Source organism: Plecotus auritus (genome assembly GCF_963455305.1).
Source record: "Plecotus auritus genome assembly, chromosome: 7".
NCBI lineage: Eukaryota > Metazoa > Chordata > Mammalia > Chiroptera > Vespertilionidae > Plecotus > Plecotus auritus.
Window position 1 is genome coordinate 144,362,571 of NC_137774.1, and position 20,886 is coordinate 144,383,456.

General features: G+C 40.0%; 2 protein-coding genes across 2 annotated transcripts in view; both read right to left on the reverse strand.

The window, feature by feature from the left end:
- The window catches only part of IPO11 (importin 11), a 146,922-nt gene that overhangs the window by 19,905 nt on the left and 106,131 nt on the right, over positions 1–20,886 (reverse strand). The window contains exon 27 of the mRNA XM_080681497.1: positions 11,415–11,536. Within this exon, the coding sequence (XP_080537623.1) occupies positions 11,415–11,536 (122 nt within the window). The remainder of the gene's footprint in view (positions 1–11,414; positions 11,537–20,886) is intronic.
- LRRC70 (leucine rich repeat containing 70) lies at positions 2,487–4,345 on the reverse strand (the record flags this gene model as incomplete). The annotated part of the gene is given in 13 exon segments (XM_080681498.1): positions 2,487–3,121; positions 3,124–3,187; positions 3,189–3,208; positions 3,211–3,235; positions 3,241–3,447; positions 3,449–3,469; positions 3,475–3,640; positions 3,642–3,825; positions 3,828–3,920; positions 3,923–4,076; positions 4,080–4,144; positions 4,147–4,309; positions 4,313–4,345. Coding segments are annotated over 13 exon segments (1,830 nt in total).

A 20,886-nucleotide genomic window follows, 5' to 3' on the forward strand; every position in this document is an offset into this window, starting at 1 on the left:
ACAAGAAAGCCCACTGCATGGGAGAACATATTTGCCAATGTTATCAACGATAAGGGTTTAATCTCCAACATTTACAGGGAACTCATACAATTTAACAAAAGGAAGATAAACAACCCAATCAAAAAATGGGCAACGGACCTAAATAGATAGTTTGCGAAAGAGGACATAAGGCAGGCCAAAAGACATATGAAAACATGCTCAAAGTCACTAATCATCAGAGAGATGCAAATCAAAACGACAATGAGGTACCATCTCACACTTGTCAGAATGGCTATCATCAACAAATCGACAAATGACAAGTGCTGGCGAGAATGCAGAGAAAAAGGAACTCTCGTGCACTGCTGGTGGGAATGCAGACTGGTGGAAAACAGTATGGAGTTTCCTCAAAAACTAAAAATGGAATGTCCATTTGACCCAGTGATCCCACTTCTAGGAACATATCCCAAGAAACTAGAAACTCCAATCAGAAAGGATATATGCACCCCTATGTTCATAGCAGCACAATTTACCATAGCTAAGATTTGGAAACAGCCTAAATGCCCATCAGCAGATGAGTGGATTAAAAAACTGTGGTAATCTACACAATGGAATACTACGCTGCTGTAAAAAAGAAGGAATTCTTACCATTTGCAACAGCATGGATGGAACTGGAGAGCATTATGCTAAGCGAAATAAGCCAGTTGGAGAAAGGTAAGTATCACATAATCTCACTCATTTGTGGAATATAATGAACAACATAAACTGATGAACAAAAACAGATCCTAAGAGAGAGAAGCATCGATCAGACCGTCAAACCTCAGAGGGAAGGTAGGGGAGGGTGGGGGTGAGGGGGAGAGATGAAGCAAAGGACTTGTATGCATGCATATAAGCCTAACCAATGGACACAGTCACCAGGGGGATGAGGGCATGAGTGTAGGGGGGGCGGGCAATGGGGATAAGGACACTATACCTGTGCTTCTGATCAACTGTCTATAAATCAGAGGTTCCCACGACACCCTCCTTGAGTTCCATTAATTTGCTAGAGCAGCTCAAAGAAATACTTATGTTTATCAGTTTATTAAAGAATATTAATGAACATCCAAATAAAGATATACATAGGACAAGGTCTGGGAGGATCACAAGTGCAAAGTATTTTCTATTATTTCACAGGTCCCAATTCTAGAAGACTCGAAAATAGTGCTTAAGGGGGTTTTCATAGATGAAAAGAAATGAGTGAAGATAAAGGGTTTTGAAAGCCAAAACATGAGGAAACTACACTACAACATAAAAATTTTTGCTCCATGAGATCTCAAATAAAATATAAAGAAAATGTAAACTATAAATAAGTACTGTAATAGTAACGTGTTCCCTCCTCTAGATTTTAAGCTCTACCAAGAATAGGAATTGTGCTTATGTTTTTTACAATTATAACCTTAGCAGCTAAGCAGCAGTGTAGCATGAAATTAAGAGCATGGGCTTTAGAGTCAGACAGACCTAGAAAGTGTCAAAAGCTGTGAGAATGTGGGAGTTTCTCAAACTCATTCTGCCTAGGTTTCCTGATCTGTCAAATGTAGACAGCACTTCCTTACAAGTCATTTTTTAAAAAATATGTTTTTACTGATTTCAGAGAGAGGAAGGGAGATGGAGAGAGAGATAGACACATCAATGATGAGAATCATTGAGCAGCTGCCTCCTCACGACCCCTACTGGGATCAAACCCGTAACCTAGGCATGTGCCCTGACAGGGAATTGAACCAGGACCTCCTGGTTCATGGGTCGATACTCAAACCACTGAGGCACACCAGCCAGGCCTTACAAGGCTTTTTAAAGATTAAATGTAATATCTCAAGTATTTAGTAGAGTGCTTGGTACAGAAAAATGTTAGCTATTATTAATACTTAATACAGTGCTTATCAAAGAAAATATCTGCTGAATAAACACAATATTCACAAGTTATTAAAAACATTATTTATTAATGCTAAGCTCATGTAATTCATTATATCCTATCTAATAAAAGGGTAATATGTAAATAGACCGAATGGCAGAACAACTGAACAGCCAATCAAAGCATAATCTACACTAATAAAAGAGAAACATACAAATTAACCATCACTCTGCTACACCCACCAGCCGATCAGGAGTATGCAAATTAACCCAACAAAGATGGTGGGTTAATTTGCATATGCAGGCGCCGAGCGGCCAGGGGCAGGGCGGGACGCTTGCATTGTCACCATGGCAACGATGCAGTCGTTTCCGCACCGCCCCAGCCATTCCGGGCCTCTGGGCAGCGTGGGAAGGCGGAAAGACGACTCCAGGCCAGAGTGGAAAGGCGGCTCTGGCCAGAGTGAAGGCAGTGCCAGCACCCAGGGGAAGGAAGGCCCATTCTTGCACGAATCTTCGTGCATCGGGCCTCTAGTATCCAAATAAAGTTTATAATTCTATGAAGAAGCTTCAGTTTTATTCATGTCCATGGCACTAAAGTTTCTTACAGCCACTATTTAGTTGAATTATAAAGCAGAATGTTCAAAGAGAATGACCTGTGCCTCATTTTCAGGAACAGTTTGTTTATGAAGTTGAATCTGCTCCAAACCAGGGCTTTCGAGAGAATTTTGGCAAGTATTACAAACTGAGGCAGTTACATTATACCTTGCAGACTGATAAAAGCTGTAATATTCAAGTCTATTTTCCCCTGAGTTTTCTGATGTCTTTAGTTTTTGTTTAAATTGAACAACTTTGTAGATCAAAAACACGATTAAAATACAAGCTAAGATAAAAAAAGCTAGCAAAATGTCAAAAGCCTCATTTAACCTTTCAACTTCTTGTGTACAAATTAGAGATGTCTTCCCTGACAATGAAGCAGCATCAATTGGTAGAGTGCTGTTTTTTTCCAAATTCAAGTTAACAGAAGAAGCAAGCTGTAATTTCACAGGTAACACTGCAGTAGCCTCTAGTGGATTAGCAAAGGTATTCTCTTGAAAAAATCTACTGGAAGGTGAACTTTGTTCCCCGATAGAAATGTTCTCGGTGTTTTCCAAACGTTTCCCATTTGTGGTTACTTTATGCCAGGCCATCATTAACGCAGTAGTCTTGTGATGAATATGAAGAGATTTTATAGCCCAAGCTCTGGCTACATTTGTCGAGATGTATCACAATCTGTACAGTCAGTCCACTTAATATAATGCAATGCTCTGCCACACATAGATGGGGGGGTTCTGACAATAGATGTTTAGGTAATGGCTGAAGATGCTAGCCAGTTAGTTAGTTGCGAAGGCCCAATAGTTTGCTGTTACATTTCCAAGGATTAGAATTTGCCTGAAGATGAGTCAATGAAGACAATGGCTTAAGGACCCTTGGATGTAAGTCTGTAAGATTATTAAATGACAGATTAAAGATCTTCAAATATGCTCCCATGTTCTCAACTGTATCGTTATCAATGCTGATTATTCTACTTCTGTCTAATTTAATTAAGGTAAATTAAATTTTTTAACATCTAAATGTGTCAAAATTTACATTTTCTAAATCATTATGACTTAAGATCAAATGTTTAAGATTGTTAAGTCCATTAAACCCATCCCTAGTAATGTTTTTAATTCTTGAATTTTTCAGAAGCAAATATCGCAAGTTGACAAGCCCTTTAAATGCAAAGGACTGTATTGCTTTTATGAGACAAAGAAAGTCTTTTAAGGCTCTTAAATACTTCAAAAGCATCTGATGGTACTTTTGCTAAATTATTACCTTCTAGGTACAAATAATACAAGTTTCCAAGATGTTGAAAGCCTGTGTCTGATATCCTCAAAATGTTATTGTTAGACAAATCAATTATCTGAAGAGCAATCATGCCAACCAAGTACCACTCCCAAGGAGAGTGAGGTGATTTCTGTGCAGATTTAAGTACTGAACTGAAACTAGATCATTAAATACTCCTCTTGGAACAAAGGATATTGATTACACTGTAAATATAAATTACAAAGACTGGAAAGCCCCTCAAATATTCCAGGATACAAATGTTTCATAAAATTATTATTTAGATATAGAAAATAGAAGTGCCTCAAATGAACAAGGGCTTTTGGATATACACACACAATGCCAGCATTATCCTAATATAATGCTACAAGAGAATGAAGCCCTGTTAATTCACTTTTATTTATATGAAATAAGTTATTTCAGCCAGGAACAGAAAAACTGTAATTTCAGAAAAATTCCTAGGAATACTTGAAAGGCCTAAATCATGGCAGTTAATTTGTCTCTCAGTGCAGAGCTGGCAAACAGACACACAAGCAAGTATTTCCTTATGGATTAATAATGCAAGATTACAGGTAACAAGAAAGGGTCATAGGCAAGGCAGAGAAAAATGTAATCTGCACATAGCCCTGTTCTTGATTTTTCTGTTTCTATCAGAATGGGCTATGAGAAGGTAAAACTTTAAATCATAAAAATGTTCTTAAAATGAAAGTTTTATAATACCAGAAATTTTGTATTCTATTTTATTTTTATTTAGAAGCAGCCAATAATACTAAGTACACATAAGTTATACTACAATGATAGCATAAAACAATGAGTTTGGAATATGTTCTAGGATTATTAGCACCTCAAGGCCATACATTAATCCACTGTTTGACAAAACGATAACTCAAATTTAATGAACTGCAAAATAAAATATTTGCTAAGTTCATTTAAAACATTACAATTGACTATAACAAAATGACAAATGATGATGCAGGAATAAATGGTCTTTGGATATAGTATGTCCTTTTATCAACTTAAAGTCTAATATCAATTAGCTAACATTATAAACTATAAAAATACAAATTCATTACAAAACAATTAAACTCTATTGAAACTACAGTTTTTCACAAACCAAATTATTTTTTTGTTTCAGCTAAAAGCTTATATTAAATAAATAATCTTACCAAGAATAGGACATTCATATTATTAACACTCGGTTGATTCAGGTAAAGTTTTTCTTTCTAAATCTGTAGAGAGAAATTTCTAAACTCCATTTCTTTCTGTGGCACCATTGACCTCCACCCTTCCAACTTTTTTTTTTCTTTTAAAGTCACAGTTTGCTCAGGAAACACCACTCTTCACATTAGTTCCTCCACAGTCAGTGTGTAAAACAGAGGTTGCCATGGATACAGGAAACTGAGAGACAGGAAGTAAGTTTATCTGTTTCAAAAGTATTGTTGAAAGGAAATCTCAGGAACTTATTTTTCAGAATGCAGTTAATTTGAGTTTTCCTAATGCACACAGCTAAATACCGCATAATTTAAAAAATAAGTATTTTTAAAAGGAAAAACTTGAAAATTTAAAATTTTCAGAATGAGCAAATACTGTATACATCAACAACAGATAGCTATTGAGTGGAAAAAGCAAACTGAAATAAGATGAAATAGAGTAATATAATTTTTGTGAATTTTTAAATGCATAATGTAGTTATCTTGTTTTTAATACATATTAGAAATTTCAACTTTGTTTTATTCCTTAAAAAACAGGTAGTACCTGGCCAGCATAGCTGAGTGATTGAGCATCAACCTATGAACCAGGAGGTCACGGTTCGATTCCCAGTCAGGGCACATGCCTGGGTTACAGGCTCAATATCCCATGTGGGGCGTGCAATAGGCAGCATCAATGATTCTCTCTCATCACTGTTTCTATCTCTCTCTCCCTCTCCCTTCCTCTCTGAAGTCAATAAAAATACATATTTTTTAAAAAGAGGTAGCAAAATAAGCAATTTAGAATAATGAACACAAATGTTACACTATTCTCTATGTTCTGTTTTAATTTTTCCAAAGAAAAAATGGGGATATAATAAATAATGAATACTACCAATTAGTGCCTTAATACAAAGATGTTGCAAAATGGGTTTACAGTTGTAAGTATGCAAAACACGGTTTATTCTTGTATTATTATTTAGAAATTATTGCATGATTTTCCATACAAACAACTGTAAACCTACTTTTGCTCCACCCTATATATTAAAGGTACATGCCGTACAGTGTATAATGATGTCAAGTTGCATTCCAAATTACTGACAAAAGTTATCTTTTGGGGGAGAAAAACTGGGGAGAGTGAAAGAGGCCCTTAAATGACTTTTTACTACATATACATCTGAATAAGTTTTGAACCTTTTAGGATTAAGTGTGTATATATTTAAATTCTCCCACAAGGATATTTTTTCAGTGAATTCAGAGAAAGAGGAAGGGGGCAAGAGAAAGAATGATGTGAGAGAGAAACATTGATCAGCTACCTCCCATATGCACCCCCAACACCACATCAAGAAGCCAATCTGCAACCTTTTGGTGTGTGAGACAATGCTCCAACCAACTGAGCCATCTGACAAGGGCTATAATGTAATATTTTAAGGTAAGGATTTAAAGAATTGACTATTAATTGTTTATAATATATATTATTTAGTCACAATTTTCCAAAAAGCTGATTGCTTAGGTTTTCTAATTCTGACTTTTATTAATCTTACCAATATTCTAACAATACACTTAAAATATCAGTGATAATATATAATTGTACACTAAAATTCCCCTTTCAATATTAAAGCAGCTTTACTTCACATCAAGACAACAATTACCTCAAATAACAATATGAATTATTTCCATATTAAGTACTTTGTATAATACCAAGCACTATCTTTCTAAGACAATAAAAAACACACACAGAGGTACATACTGGATAACAGGTCTTTATCAAATGATCTACAATTCTCACGAATATCCTTTGTGACTGGCTATGTTTTTTTAATTGCATCATATAACTTAGATATATGGGGTTCAGGACATGCTACCTCAACATGTAGCAACATTGAATATTTTAAGCTAAAGAGTTTTAAGAAAATAGCAGAAACAAAAAGGTCTCTCTCTGACCCTCTAATTCCCAGATATACCCCATACCCTCTGCTCTACACCCCTGAAAGAGATTATAAAACTTTCATGTGAGAGGTGCCCGCCCTATATTGGGAAGAAAGGAGCATCTTTATCTCCAAAGATAAAAGGACTCCAGCCAGAACCCAAACAAACAGGTCTTACACAATTTGTTCTCCTTTAGCACACTTACCTCATACCCTTTGCCCTTATATCTTTCCACAACTTTGCATCCACTCTGCATCAAACCCATAAAAACACAGAGGTTTAACAATTTCTCCTGGTCTTCATTTCCTTATTAAGAAGCTAGTATCATGTGAAATATATTAAATTTGTGTGCTTTTTATCCCAAATCTGCACAGGTTAATCAATCCATTCCACTAATAGTCAAAAGTCTTTGTGCCAAGTTAAGAGTCCCAAAGGTGAGTAATGGTGCAACAACCAGCTAAAAACTGTACCTACCACAATCAGATACCACATCACAACCACTAACATCCTATATAATAAAGCGGTAATATGCAAATTGACCATCACTCCAACACACACGATGGCCGCCCCTATGTGGACACAAGATGGCTGCCACAAGATGGCCGGTAGGGGAGGGCAGTTGTGGGCAATCAGGCCAACAGGGGAGGGAAGGTGGGAGGGACCAGGCCTGCAAGGGAAGGCAGTTGGGGGCGATCAGGCCTGTAGGTGAGGACAGTTAGGGGTGACCAGACCCTGCAGGGGAGACAGTTGGAGGTGACCAGGCCTGCAGGGGAGGGCAGTTGGGGGGAAACAGTCCTGCAGGGGAGGGCAGTTGGGGGGGACCAGGCCTGCAGGGGAGGGCAGTTGGGGGGACCAGGCCTGCAGAGGAGGGCAGTTGGGGGCAACCAGGCTGGCAGGGGAGGGCAGTTAGGGGTGACCAGGCCGGCAGGGGAGGGCAGTTGGGGGCAACTGGGCCGGCAGGGGAGCAGTTAGGCGTCGATCAGGCTGGCAAGGGAGTGGTTAGGGGGTGATCAGGCTGGCAGGCAGAATCGGTTAGGGGCAAGTAGGCAGGCAGGCAGCCGAGCAGTTGGAAGCCAGCAGTCCCAGACTGGAGAGGGTGCAGGCTAAGCTGAGGGACACCCCCCACCCCCCGCCCAGTGCACAAATTTCGTGCACCAGGCCTCAAGTAGCTATAATAATAAAGAAAAAATACAAGTATTGACAAAGACATAGAGAAATTAGAACCACTATGAAAGAAAGTCTGGCAGTTCCTCAAGGGGTAAAACAGAGTCATCATATGACCCAGCAATATCCAAGAGAAAGGAAAACACACATGTAAATGAAAACTTATACACAAATAATAGCAGCATTAATAATAATAGCCAAAAAGTAGAAACAACTCAAATATCCATCATCTGATGAACGATAAACAAAATGTGGTAGGTATATCTGTACAAGAAAACATTATTCAATAATAAAAAAGATATAAAATGCTGATATATGCTACAAAATGAATGAACCTTGAAAACATGCTAAATTAGAGACCACATACTGTCTGGTTTCATTAGTAGAAAAAGTCCGGAATAGGCATGTCTATAGGGACTGAAAGTAGATTAGTGGTTGCCTAGGGCTAGGGGAGTATGAGAGAATAAGGAGTATCAAAGAATACATGGTTTCTTTTGGGGATAATAAAAATGTTCTAAGACTGACAGTGGTGATAGCTGCACAACTCTGTGGATATACTAAAAACTACTGAATTGTACATTTTAAATGAGTAAATTGTATGGTCTGTGAATTACTATATTCAATAAGGCTGATAATGCACACACAAAGATGTTTCTAAGACATTTTTCTTGTGAGAGACAAAAAATTAAGAACTAATTTTTACTGTAGAAAAGCTACTCAAGTATTAGATTAAGGATTTATAGATAAAGAAAATACCATAAAATGCGAAATAAGAAAACATGACCTAGGTGTAAGAGACACATTCTAGGAGATGAAAATAAAATTATATCATCCTATCCTAGCTAATAATCCTATCTAATAAAAGGGTAATATGCAAATTAACCAGAACTCCGTTGCAAAGATGGTGGCGCCCATAGCCACAAGATGGCGGCACCCAGTCCTCTCAGCCCCGTCAGAGTCCCCCAGTCCTGGGGGGGTGGAGGGCGGCCACTGAGGGCCTCTGGGCAGTGGGCACTGAGCAGCATGGGGAGACGGGGGATGCTTGCGTTGTCCCCCCAGCAACGAGGCAAGCGTTCTATGCCCAGCCGCGAATGGGCCTCTGGCCAGGCCAGGGTGCAGATGGGCCTCTGGGCCGTGGAGAGCCTCTGGGCAGCGGGTACGGAAAAGCCAGGCCCCGCAGAGACCTACTGGTGCACAGATTCGTGCGCAGGGCTACTAGTCCTATATAATCATCCTATATAATAAAAGGGTAATATGCAAATCAACTGAACAGCAGAACTGGTCGCTATGACGCACACTGACCACCAGGGGATAGATGCTCAACGCAGGAGCTGCACCCTGGTGGTCAGTGCGCTCCCACCGGGGGAGCGCCGCTCAGCCGAAGAAGCTAGGCTCACGGCTGGTAAGCGCAGCGGTGGTGGCGGAAACCTCTCCCACCTCCACAGCAGCTCTAAGGATGTCCAACTGACATTCCCCGAGGGCTCCTGGACTGTGAGAGGGCGCAGGTCAGGCTGAGGGGACCCCCCTACCCCACCCCCCGGTGCACAAATGTCATGCATTACTATTACATGGGAAATTAACTAGGGAACATCACTGGGGATGTGGAAGGGAGAAAACTTTCCCCAAACTCCAACAACTATGTAGTTGTAAGTAGAAGAAAGAGTATAACAGGAAATGATAATATTGCTGACTTCAATATTACCTTTCACTAAGGTATCCTATCTAATAAAAGAGTAATGTGCAAATTGACCGTACCCTCGCTACACCCACAAGCCACGCCCACAAGCCAATTGGGAGTGAATATGCAAATAAACCCAACCAAGATGGCTGCAGCCACAGAGAGCAGGAGGGAGGCTTAGGTTTCCCCAGCAATGGAGGAAGCCAAGCTTTCCGCCTGCCCTTGCTGGCCCAGGCCTCCACTCAATGCTACTAAGTTTCAATCATAGAAGATAAATAAATCCCAACAAAAATGGCGGCAGCCACGGAGCTGGAGAGAGCAGGAGGCTAGGGATGCCTACAGCAATGGAGGAAGCCAAGCTTCTGCAGCCCTGGCCTGCCTTGGCCTCTGCTTAAGGCTACAAAGTTTCAATTGCAGAAGATAAATAAATCACAGATACCAGGGCCTCCGCTTGGGTCACCGGGGGGAGTGGCCGGCCTGCAAACCAACACAGGCTCCTCGCCCAGGCCACCCCATGCCCCAAGGGAACCCCCACCCTGATCCAGACACCCTTCAGGGCAAACCAGCTGGTCCCCACCCATGCACCAGGCCTCTATCCTATCTAATAAAAGAATAATATGCAAATTGACCATCACTCCAACACACAAGATGGCTGCCCCCATGTGGTCAAAGATGACTGCCCCCATATGGACACAACATGGCCACCACAAGATGGCCAGCAAGGGAGGGCAGTTGGGAGGGACCAGGCCTGCAAGGAAGGGCAGTTGTGGGCGATCAGGCCAGCAGGAGAGGGCAGTTGGGAGGGACCAGGCCTGCAAGAGAGGTCAGTTGGGGGCGATCAAGCCTGCAGAGGAGGGCAGTTAGGGGTGACCAGGCTGGCAGAGGAGGAAAGTTGGGGGTGACTGGGCCTGCAGGGAAGGGCAGTAGGCGGGGACCCAGGCCTGCAGAGGAGAGCAGTTGGGGGGGGGACCAGGCCTGCAGGGGAGGGCAATTATGGGTGACCAGGCCTGCAGGGGAGGGCAGTTAGGGGCAAACAGGCTGGCAGGGGAGCAGTTAGGCATCAATCAGGCTGGCAGGGGAGTGGTTAGGGGGTGATCAGGCTGGCAGGCAGAAGTGGTTAGGGACAATCAGGAAGGCAGGCAGGTGAGCAGTTGGGAGCCAGCAGTCCTGGATTGTGAGAGGGATGTCCGACTGCCCGTTTAGGCCCGATCCTACCGGTATCGGGCCTAAACGGGCAGTCGGACATCTCTTGAGGGGTCCCAGATTGGAGAGGGTGCAGGCTGGGCTGAGGGACACCCCTCGGCCCCCGTGCACGAATTTCGTGCACCAGGCCTGTAGTGTGAATATAAATCTCCCTAAATTATGTCATGGGCCAATTATATATATTGGCCCATGATTCTATTAAGGTCCTCTATATATAAAGATTTTATTAAGGTCCTCTAAATATAAAGAGGACCTTAATAAAATCTGGTTATTATAAAAATGGAAATTCAGACAAGAATCACATAAATTGGAAAAATGAATATGACCATTAAATTGCAGTGCCCACCACTCCCATTCATATATTTTTAGATCTAGACTAACACTCACTACATCATTATCTACTAACAAAATTAGCATACATATACGTTAAACAACACTGTCCAGAAACACACAGCAATACCAAATGGTCAAAACAGTGCTAATATTTTGATCCTTTAAAGAAACAAATTTTAAGAAAACCGTTTCCTCACCTATTATCAGATGGCAGAAGAGAAAGCAAAGCCAAAGCTGAAAGTTTTCTTCTTTCAGGCTGAGTAATGTTATCCATACGATCAACCCACATTTCAATCATATTTCCCAAAAGCTGATCCATCTGAAAAAAAAGACCAAGAGGCATCTCAAAATATTTGAAATACTGTCTACCTGTGGATAGGCTAAAATCTCATAAGGCATGGTTAAAGTTCAATTCCAGCAACCACAGAATTATAATATAAGAATTTGGGGCAATCCTTGAACCAGAAAGGAATAATTTAAGCAAACCATAAGTCAACTTTAATTAATCTTGAGAGCCAATTAATTCTGAGGACTAAATAGATTTACTTGTTCAACTCAGCTAGGCTAAGGTATCCAATTGTTTGTTCAAATACCAGTCTAGATGCTGTTGTAAAAGCATTTTATAGGTCTGATTAACATTTACAATGTGTTACTTTAAGTACAGGAGATTACCCTACGTAATGTAATTCAATCAGTTTAAAGTCTTCAGAACAAAAATTAAGGTTTTCCAGAAAAGGAGAAATCCTGTTTCAAGACTATGCATCAATAGAAGAAGACATAAAGAAAATGTGATACATGTATAGAATGGGATATTACTCAGACATAAAAAATAATAAAATTTTGCCATTTGCAACAATATAGATGGATCTAGAGCAGTGGTTCTCAACCTTTCTAATGCCACTACCCTTTAATACAGTTCCTCATTTTGTGGTGACCCCCAACCATAAAATTATTTTCGTTGCTACTTCATAACTGTAATTTTGCTACAGTTATGAATCGTAATGTAAATATCTGTGTTTTCCAATGGTCTTAGGCTCTACAGCAGCGGTTCTCAACCTGTGGGTCACGACCCGCAGGTGGAGAACCACTAGCAGGATCGCCTAAGACCATCGGAAAACACAGATATTTACATTACGATTCATAACTGTAGCAAAATTACAGTTATGAAGTAGCAATGAAAATAATTTTATGGTTGGGGGTCACCACAACATGAGGAACTGTATTAAAGGGTAGTGGCATTAGAAAGGTTGAGAACCACTGACCTAGAGCAGTGGTCGGCAAACTGCGGCTTGCAAGCCACATGCGGCTCGTGAGCCACCGTTTGCCCCTCTGTTGACTGAGTTTGCCAACCACTGATCCTAGACTCTCGATTCCAATAATTACAGGCTGTTATTGTTCCTTGTGATTAAGCCCCTATCCCAGTGGTCGGCAAACTCATTAGTCAACAGTGGCAAACCGCAGCTCGTGAGCCGCATGTGGCTCGCGAGCCGCAGTTTGCCGACCACTGACCTAGAGTATTATGTTAAGTGAAAAGTTGGACAGAGAAAAACAAACACCATATGATTTCACTTATATGTAGAATAAAAAAACAAAAAACAAATGATCAAAATGAAGCAAACTCATAGATACAAAAAGATGATTGAAGAGAGGAGGTGGATGAGGGCTTAGGCAGAAAATGGAAGCGTAATGATTAAGATGTACAAACTTCCAGTTAAAAAATAAATCATAGGGATGTTATGTACAGCCTAGGGCAGTGGTCGGCAAACTGCGGCTCGCGAGCCACATACAGCTTGCGAGCCGCGGTTTGCCGCTCTGTTGACTAATGAGTTTGCCGACCACTGGCCTAGGGTATATAGTCAATAATCATATATAAAAAAGAGGTAATATGCAAATTAACGCTCACGCTGTCACAAGATGGCTGCGCCCACAGTGGAGGCGGGGTTTGCGTAATGAGCGATCAGCAGAGACCTAAGGCTGCGTGGCACCAGGCCAGGGCGGGGGTCCTGAGGCTGCGCCCCCCATCCCCAGGGGACCTGAGGATGTGTCAGGGGACCTGAAGCTGCACCCCCAACGTGCACCGGGGGACCTGAGGCTGCGCCTCCCCGACCCGGCGGGGCTTGACGGGGGGCCTGAGGCTGTGCCCCCTGCCTGGCGGGGCTTGACGAGGGTGGGGCCAGCCAGGTCTGGATCTCACCCAATGGGGGTGGGGCCGACCAGGTCTGGGTCTCACACAATTTCAAGGCGCGCACAGGTGGGCAGGGAATTGACTCTGGGTCCCACGGTGCGCCCCAAACTCTGACAGGAGGAAGATTTTCATACACATTTTACTAATTTTCTTTCATCTCTGACACTTCTATTATAGAGAAAGGGCAAATAGCAATATTAAATATTTCCTCTAATTAATTCCCTTTTAATGTACACGAATTTCATGCACTGGGCCACTAGTGTTGTAATAACTATGTACAGTAACAGATGGTTACTAGACTTACAATGGTGATTGCTTTGTAAGGTACATAAATGATGAATCACTATGTTGTACACTTAAAACTAATATATGTCAACTATAATAAAAACAAAAAAATTTTTAAGGGTTATAACACAGAAATCCTGTCTGAGTTTTCAGCCTGCCCTACAAAATTAGAACTTGCTAATTCCTACAATCATATGAGCCAATTCCTTAAAATATCTCTGGTGTGCATGTATACACACACACACACACATCTTCATTCTCCCTCCCTTCTTCTCTCCCTCCCTCTATACACAACACACACACACACAGGTCTATTTTTCTAGAGAACCATGACTGATAGAATCTATAAGTAAGATACAACCAAATGTACTGATCATGTAGATTGAAAAAGAATCTCAGGATTTACTTATAATTCCATTCTAGCACCTTTTTAAAAAAATGCATTTAACATCAAAATCTCTACTTTATGGATCTGATAACATAAAATCAATCTTTAGTTCTCACACTTGTCTACTTTTGTGCTTTTACATTTTTTCCAAAAAAAAAAAATGCTTCCACATATTTTTAAAAAATAAAAAGTCAAGAAACACTTATTAGTTCAAGATAATTATTTATACTTGAGTTCCCCAAACTGCTTTACTGTGACATATGATGCCACAGTGAATCACAGAATATTTAAAATTGAGAGAAAATGAAACAGGTCAGATACTGCAAGAACTACTAGTTCAAGATAGTTCCCAGTTTTAAGATTATACTCCTTTCAATGACTTCTTATCTTTGCAAAGTACTACGCCCAAATCAAATAGAACAGAAAGTTATAGTGGAGGTGCCCAATCTGATTCCAAGGTTTGAGAATTTAGGTAATGCCCAGTAGGCATACATATTCCATTAGTCAGCAATTGTAGGTATTTAATAATGAAACAGACTCTTTCTTTAGGTTTCTGTGTAATATTTGTCAATAGTTACTAAATTATTAAGATATAAATACATGTTAAGTTGTTTGGACCTAACCTCTTAATAAAAGGATAAATGGATCTGTTAGATACTTTTCTTTTGGCCCAGGACCACTTTGAAAATATTACTAACACATTGAAGGCAAAACCATGAACCAAGGCAGTTTTGTAACTTCTGATTTATACCACCGTATTTTCAATTCATATTTAGTTTAGAAACAAATAGTACAGATGCTCTACAGATTTATTGAATGCAATTAATATGTAGAAGGCAAGATTTAAAAAACAAATTATAACCATTATAAAAGTAAATATCAAGTTACCATTAAAATATAATATATACAACTGAAGCAATAGTAATATTTCTGGCTGAAATAAAGATGAAATCAGCAAAGACAGGTAACTCTATAGTCTAATTTTATTTATTTATAACTTACATTTATTTCCTTTATTATAAAAATATTCAGTAGCACATAAAACGGTGAATTTGTGTGGACTTAATTAAACAAGAAATTGGAATGCAAGGTTTCAACAATCTTCTGTAAAGAACCAGATAGTAAATATTTAAGGCTGTGCAGGCCTTAAGGTCTCAGTTGCAATAATTTAACTCCCCAAATCTGTCATAAAAAATATGTAAACAAATGGGCATGTACTTGTTCCAATATAAAATTTCACATAACTTTCATATGTCAGAAAATATTACTATTATTTCAATTTTTTTTCAATCATTAGAAAATGTAAAAACCATTCAGACTCATAGACTTAACAAAAACAAGCAACAGGCTGGATCTGACCCACAGGCCTGTTGACCCTGGGAATACATAAGCAGGACCAGAGCTAGGATGGAGCAAATACCTCCGATAATAAATGCATAATTCCCAATATTACAGGAATACCTGAAAAAGATCTGGGGGATTGAAGCTAAATTATCCATGAGTTTATTTTTAAGGTAGAATCAAAAAAAGATTTGGAATCAACGAAAGGAAAGTCAAAGGCTGGGAGGAAGTGGTCTAGGTAGAGGGAATAACCTGTATATGAGGACTCTGAAGCAAGAAGGAGAAAGGTGTTTGCAAGAAATGAAAATGTTCCGAGCACTGAAAGACTGGATCACGGAGTTCTAAAGGGAGGCTAAGAGATAAGATTAAAGAAGCAGATTACAGTAGGCCTCTGTAGGCAAACCTGCAAGAAATGAAAATGTTCTGAGCACTGAAAGACTGGATCACGGAGTTCTAAAGGGAGGCTAAGAGATAAGACTAAAGAAGCAGATTACAGTAGGCCTGTGTAGGCAAACATGCAAGAGAGAATTTGGGCCTAATCCTGTTTCTTAAAGAAAGACACTGAAGAGATGTGAAACAAGGAAATGACAAATTCACGTGTACATATTACAAAACTCAACTGGTTTCTCTGAAGTAAATAGCAAGGTCGCAAAAACAAAAACAGGACAACTGTAAATGATGACATTTATATCAAATCATGAAGCAACAAAAAAATTCTGCATTATTTTCATAGAACTAATTTCTAAAATCAAAATATTCCTTAAGCATATAATGAAAAGATGTTGGGATTTCTGTACTTTGATAATGTTTGCTGTATTCTACCCAGGAGGTGCTGATACTAATTAAATAAAATCACCTACTATAGAAAGAAAGAACTTTATTTCCAACTGGTTCCACCACTTTGAGCACCTTGAAAGAATGAAAGTTATAAATACATCTTTTATAAAAATAAAGTAATTTTATAGCATTATATCCCCTGCAAAGCAGAATAAAATGTTAAGGCAAATGATGATCTTTTCTTTCTAAGTGTTATTTTAACTTAGTCTAACCTTCATACCAATTGCTATTCAAGAAACAAAATGTCATTTTTACAGAAGATTTCATGAAACAGTTGTTCATTGTGCAGAAATTAAAAAGTGCCTTCAATCTAGAATGTGAAAGATGTATGCAGTTTTAAGTCAAACACTTAGGACTGATTACTTTAAAAAAAATCTTATGGTCTAAGTGGCAGGTCTTCAGGAAATTTATCATCTTCTTAGGGAGAAGAATTTGGAAAATTTGGAGTAAGTTACCAAAACGTCTCATTGTCCCCCAATTTCATAAACTCTAAATTAAAGAATATCGCCAGAAAGAATAAGATGACAATGTTTCTAGAAAAAAAGGACATATTTAAGCCATAGTTGAATTCAGTCTTAGTTTTATAGAAAAATAGATATTACTTAAATTCAGCTGCAAACATCTGATTGCATCTTTTAAAATATGTTTTAATTGAAAAATAAAAATAAATAAAATATATTTTTATTGATTTCAGTGAGGGAGGGAGAAGGAAAGAGAGATAGAAATGTCAGTGATGAGAGAGAATCATTATCTGCTGCCTCCTGCATGCCATGCCCCCCACCAGGGATCAAGTCCGCAATCTGAGCATGTGCCCTGACCGGGAATCAAACCAGACCTCCTGGTTCATAGGTGGAGACTCAACCACTGAGCTACACCAGCTGGGCTGATTGCATCTTTATAATCAAGATATTCACCCCAGAAGATGCTGACATTGTAAAAACAACTCAATGCACTGCATTAAAGAAGTTAATTAAAGAAATGAAACAAAAATTGCACATGATTATATGTATCCCTGTTTCATTTAATGTATTCCTATCACTAAGAATAAAATTGCCTGGGTGGTGGAAAAATGGCAGCGGAATAGACAGACGTGTCCCGAGCCTTGTCCCAGAGCAGATAGAAAGAACAGCTGAGGGTTGCACGGGGAGTGTCTGTTGGAGAGTTAAGGGACAGCTATACTCCAGGAGAAGGTGGGGGACTGCTGGATGGGGGTGCCCTGACCGGGCAGCCCTCACTGCTGCTGGGTTCCCTCCCGGAGCCACCGGCTCGGAAGTGGAGACTGCGCCATCTTGAAGGGGAAAGTGGATGTTATCTGAAGCCTGAAAATCTACAACTGCGGCACCCACCGAACAGCTGTGAACCCCAGAGCACCAGTCCCCAATTGGCGCAAACACGTGGATTCAGAGGAGCTCTACACTCCACCACAGAAAGGTCAGATTTCGCCTGGATAAGGTGAGGTCTCTGGTCCCGGCAGGACAGAGAAATGCACGCACTGCAGGAGCTGGAGGACCGGGGGAAGTCTGGACCTAAAAAATCCATGGCTGTTGGGGCTGGTGTGATCTGTGAATGTGGAAGGGGGTCCTCAGAGCTGCTAACAGAGGGGATCTCTAAAATCAACCCATTTTGATCTGACGCAGAAGGACAGCCTAAAAATTTTGGGAGTGTGCCGGCTGCTTGGACAGAAGGGGGGAAAGGCGATTGCACAGGCTTGCGCGTAGACCCGGAGCTCGCACACTTGCGCTTTCTCCTCTTTGAATCCTTGCTTCTGATTACTTAGCCCAATACATAGGATCACCCAGTAGGGGTCACCCTAGGAGAATGCAGGGGAAAGTTATTTTTCTGGAACCTGGGGATAGGAGCGGGGAGTGACCATCAGAGAACCAGCTCTGGGGCAGCCCACTCCCACAAACCGGTATTGAGTGCCACAGGGAAAGCAGGATCTAAGCACAGGCTGGAGAGGACCTATAGACTCAGAGGTCAACCCGGAAACACTGCCACCCAGGGGCCTGAATCACAAATTGACTCTTGTGTAATCACAAATAAAGGAATACAAGAAATTAAGACAAACCGCCTGCTTAAAAATCTGGACTGGCTTACAACACTGAGGAGCAGTGGAACGCAGGGAACTGCAATACTGTTCTGACTGGCAAACAGATGTGCGAAACAGAACAACAGAGGAAGTGAATGACCTTCACTACTGCACATTTTATTTTTTTTTATTTTTTTTTCATCTTTTACTTAAACTAATTTTCTTTGTTTTCCTCACTTGATTTTACCTTTTTAATTATTACATTTTTCCAATCAGTATTAATACTACTATTTTACCTTTTTTAAAAAAAAAACTGTCATTTTATTTTCTCTTTATTTGACTTTGAGATTAGTGTTCTATATTCTATTTTCATCTTTCCTTTAGCATCATTCTACTCTATCTCAACTCTACTTTTATGCCATCACACTCTTCCTAACTTTTGCCCTTTTGTTGTCCTGTTTATCTTACCCTTTTCCTGCTTTAGATTTTCCCTATTCTTTCTTTTAACCCCCCGTTAAAATTTCACCCTACTTATATATCTAATTTCCAATCCCCTGCTCCGAGTTCATACACACCTCTCTCTTCTCTGTCTTCACTATCCAAAAAATTGTTTTTCTCTCTGTCCTTTTGTTGTTGTTTTCCTGAATGTTGATTATATCAATTTTTTATGCTTGTTTGTGAGATTGTTTTGCTTATTCTTTTTTTTGTTTTGCTTCTTTGTTTGCTTTGTTTTTGTTTTTTGCATATGTTTATCCTCGCCTCGCTTGATATTAATTGTTGTTTGTAGTTTGTATTCATCTCCAGGTACTTGTTGCTGGCATTTGCTGGGATTAGAGGCTGTTCTATTGGAGTTTTCTCCCCATATATAGAGTTTGTTCCCTTTTCTTTCTTATTCTCTTTCTTTTCTCTCTTTCTATTTTTTTCGTTTTCCCAATTTCATTTTGGCACTCCTTTCTTTTTTTTTTTCCTCTTCTTCTTTCTCTTCTATCCCCTAATTTGCCTTTCTCTGGTGGTCACCTTTATTTGGGGTTATTTATATCGTGAATACATTTCTATTCAGTGCCTTGTGTGTTGTACCTGGTTGTGTTGTATTTTGTGCCTTTAAATCAATGCATGAGAGAGAGAACTACATAACCAGACCCCCAGAGAAGAGAGACCATGGGGAGACAAAGACACAGCCTACATATGAAAGAAAAGCAGGCATCACCAGAAAAGGAAGTAAATGAAATGGAGGCAAGCAACCTTCCAGAAAAAGAATTCAGAGAAATGGTCATAAGGTGGCTGAAAAGAATGGAAGACAAATTTGACAATATGAGTAAGAACCAAGAGGAAATGAAGAAAAACCAAGAAGAAATGAAAAATGACATCGCTGCTGTAAAGAACTCAATAGAAAGCATCAAGAGTAGACTAGAAGAAGCAGAGGACCGCATCAGTGAGCTACAAGACAACGTAGGAAAAATACCCAAGGAGAGCAGCTTCTAGAAAAAAAAATTAAAAAGCAGGAAGAGAGCCTAAGGGAACTTTGGGACACCACAAAACAAAACAACATAAACATAATAGGGGTTCCAGAAGGAGAGGAAACTGAGCAAGAAATATAAAACCTGTTTGAAGAAATAATGACAGAAAACTTCCCTGATATAGGGAAGAAAAAACCCACACAAATCCAAGAAGCTCACAGAGTCCCAAGCAAAATGAACCCCAAAAGACCAACGCCAAGGCACATTATAATTAAATTGGCAAACACCAACGACAAAGTAAGAATCTTAAAAGCGTACAGAGAGAGACAGAAAGTTACATACAAAGGAACCCCCATCAGACTAGCGACTGATTTCTCAACAGAAACTCATCAGGCCAGAAGGGAATGGAATGAAATATACAAAGTCATGCAAAGGAAGGGTCTGAATCCAAGAATACTGTACCCAGCAAGGCTATCAATCAAAATTGAAGGTGAAATCAGGAGCTTCACAGACAAAAAAGGCCTAAGGGAATTTATTACCACCAAACCAGCAATGCAAGAAATGCTAAAGGGTCTGCTGTAAAAAAAAAAGAAATAGGAAACGAAGAAGGAACGCAGGGGTAAAGAATAAAAACGGTGCCCTAACCGGTTTGGCTCAGTGGATAGAGCGTTGGCCTGCGGACCAAAAGGTCCCAGGTTCGATTCCAGTCAAGGGCATGTACCTTGGTTGCGGGCACATCCCCAGTAGGGGATGTGCAGGAGGCAGCTGATCGATGTTTCTCTCTCATCGATGTTTCTGGCTCTCTATCCCTCTCCCTTCCTCTCTGTAAAAAATCAATAAAAATATATTTAAAAAAAAAAAAGAATAAAAATGGTGACAAATAAGTACCTATCAATAATAACTTTAAATGTAAATGGATTAAATGCCCCAATCAAAACATAGGGTAAGGGATTGGATAAGAAAACAAGACCCCATATATCAGCTGTCTACAAGAAACCCACCTCAGAAAAAAAGACGCACACAGACTGAGGGTGAAGGGATGGAGAAAAGTTTTTCAGGCGAATGGAAATGAAAAAAAAGCTGGGGTAGCAATACTTACATCTGACAAATTAGATCTCAAAGTGAAGGACAAAACAAGACATAAGGA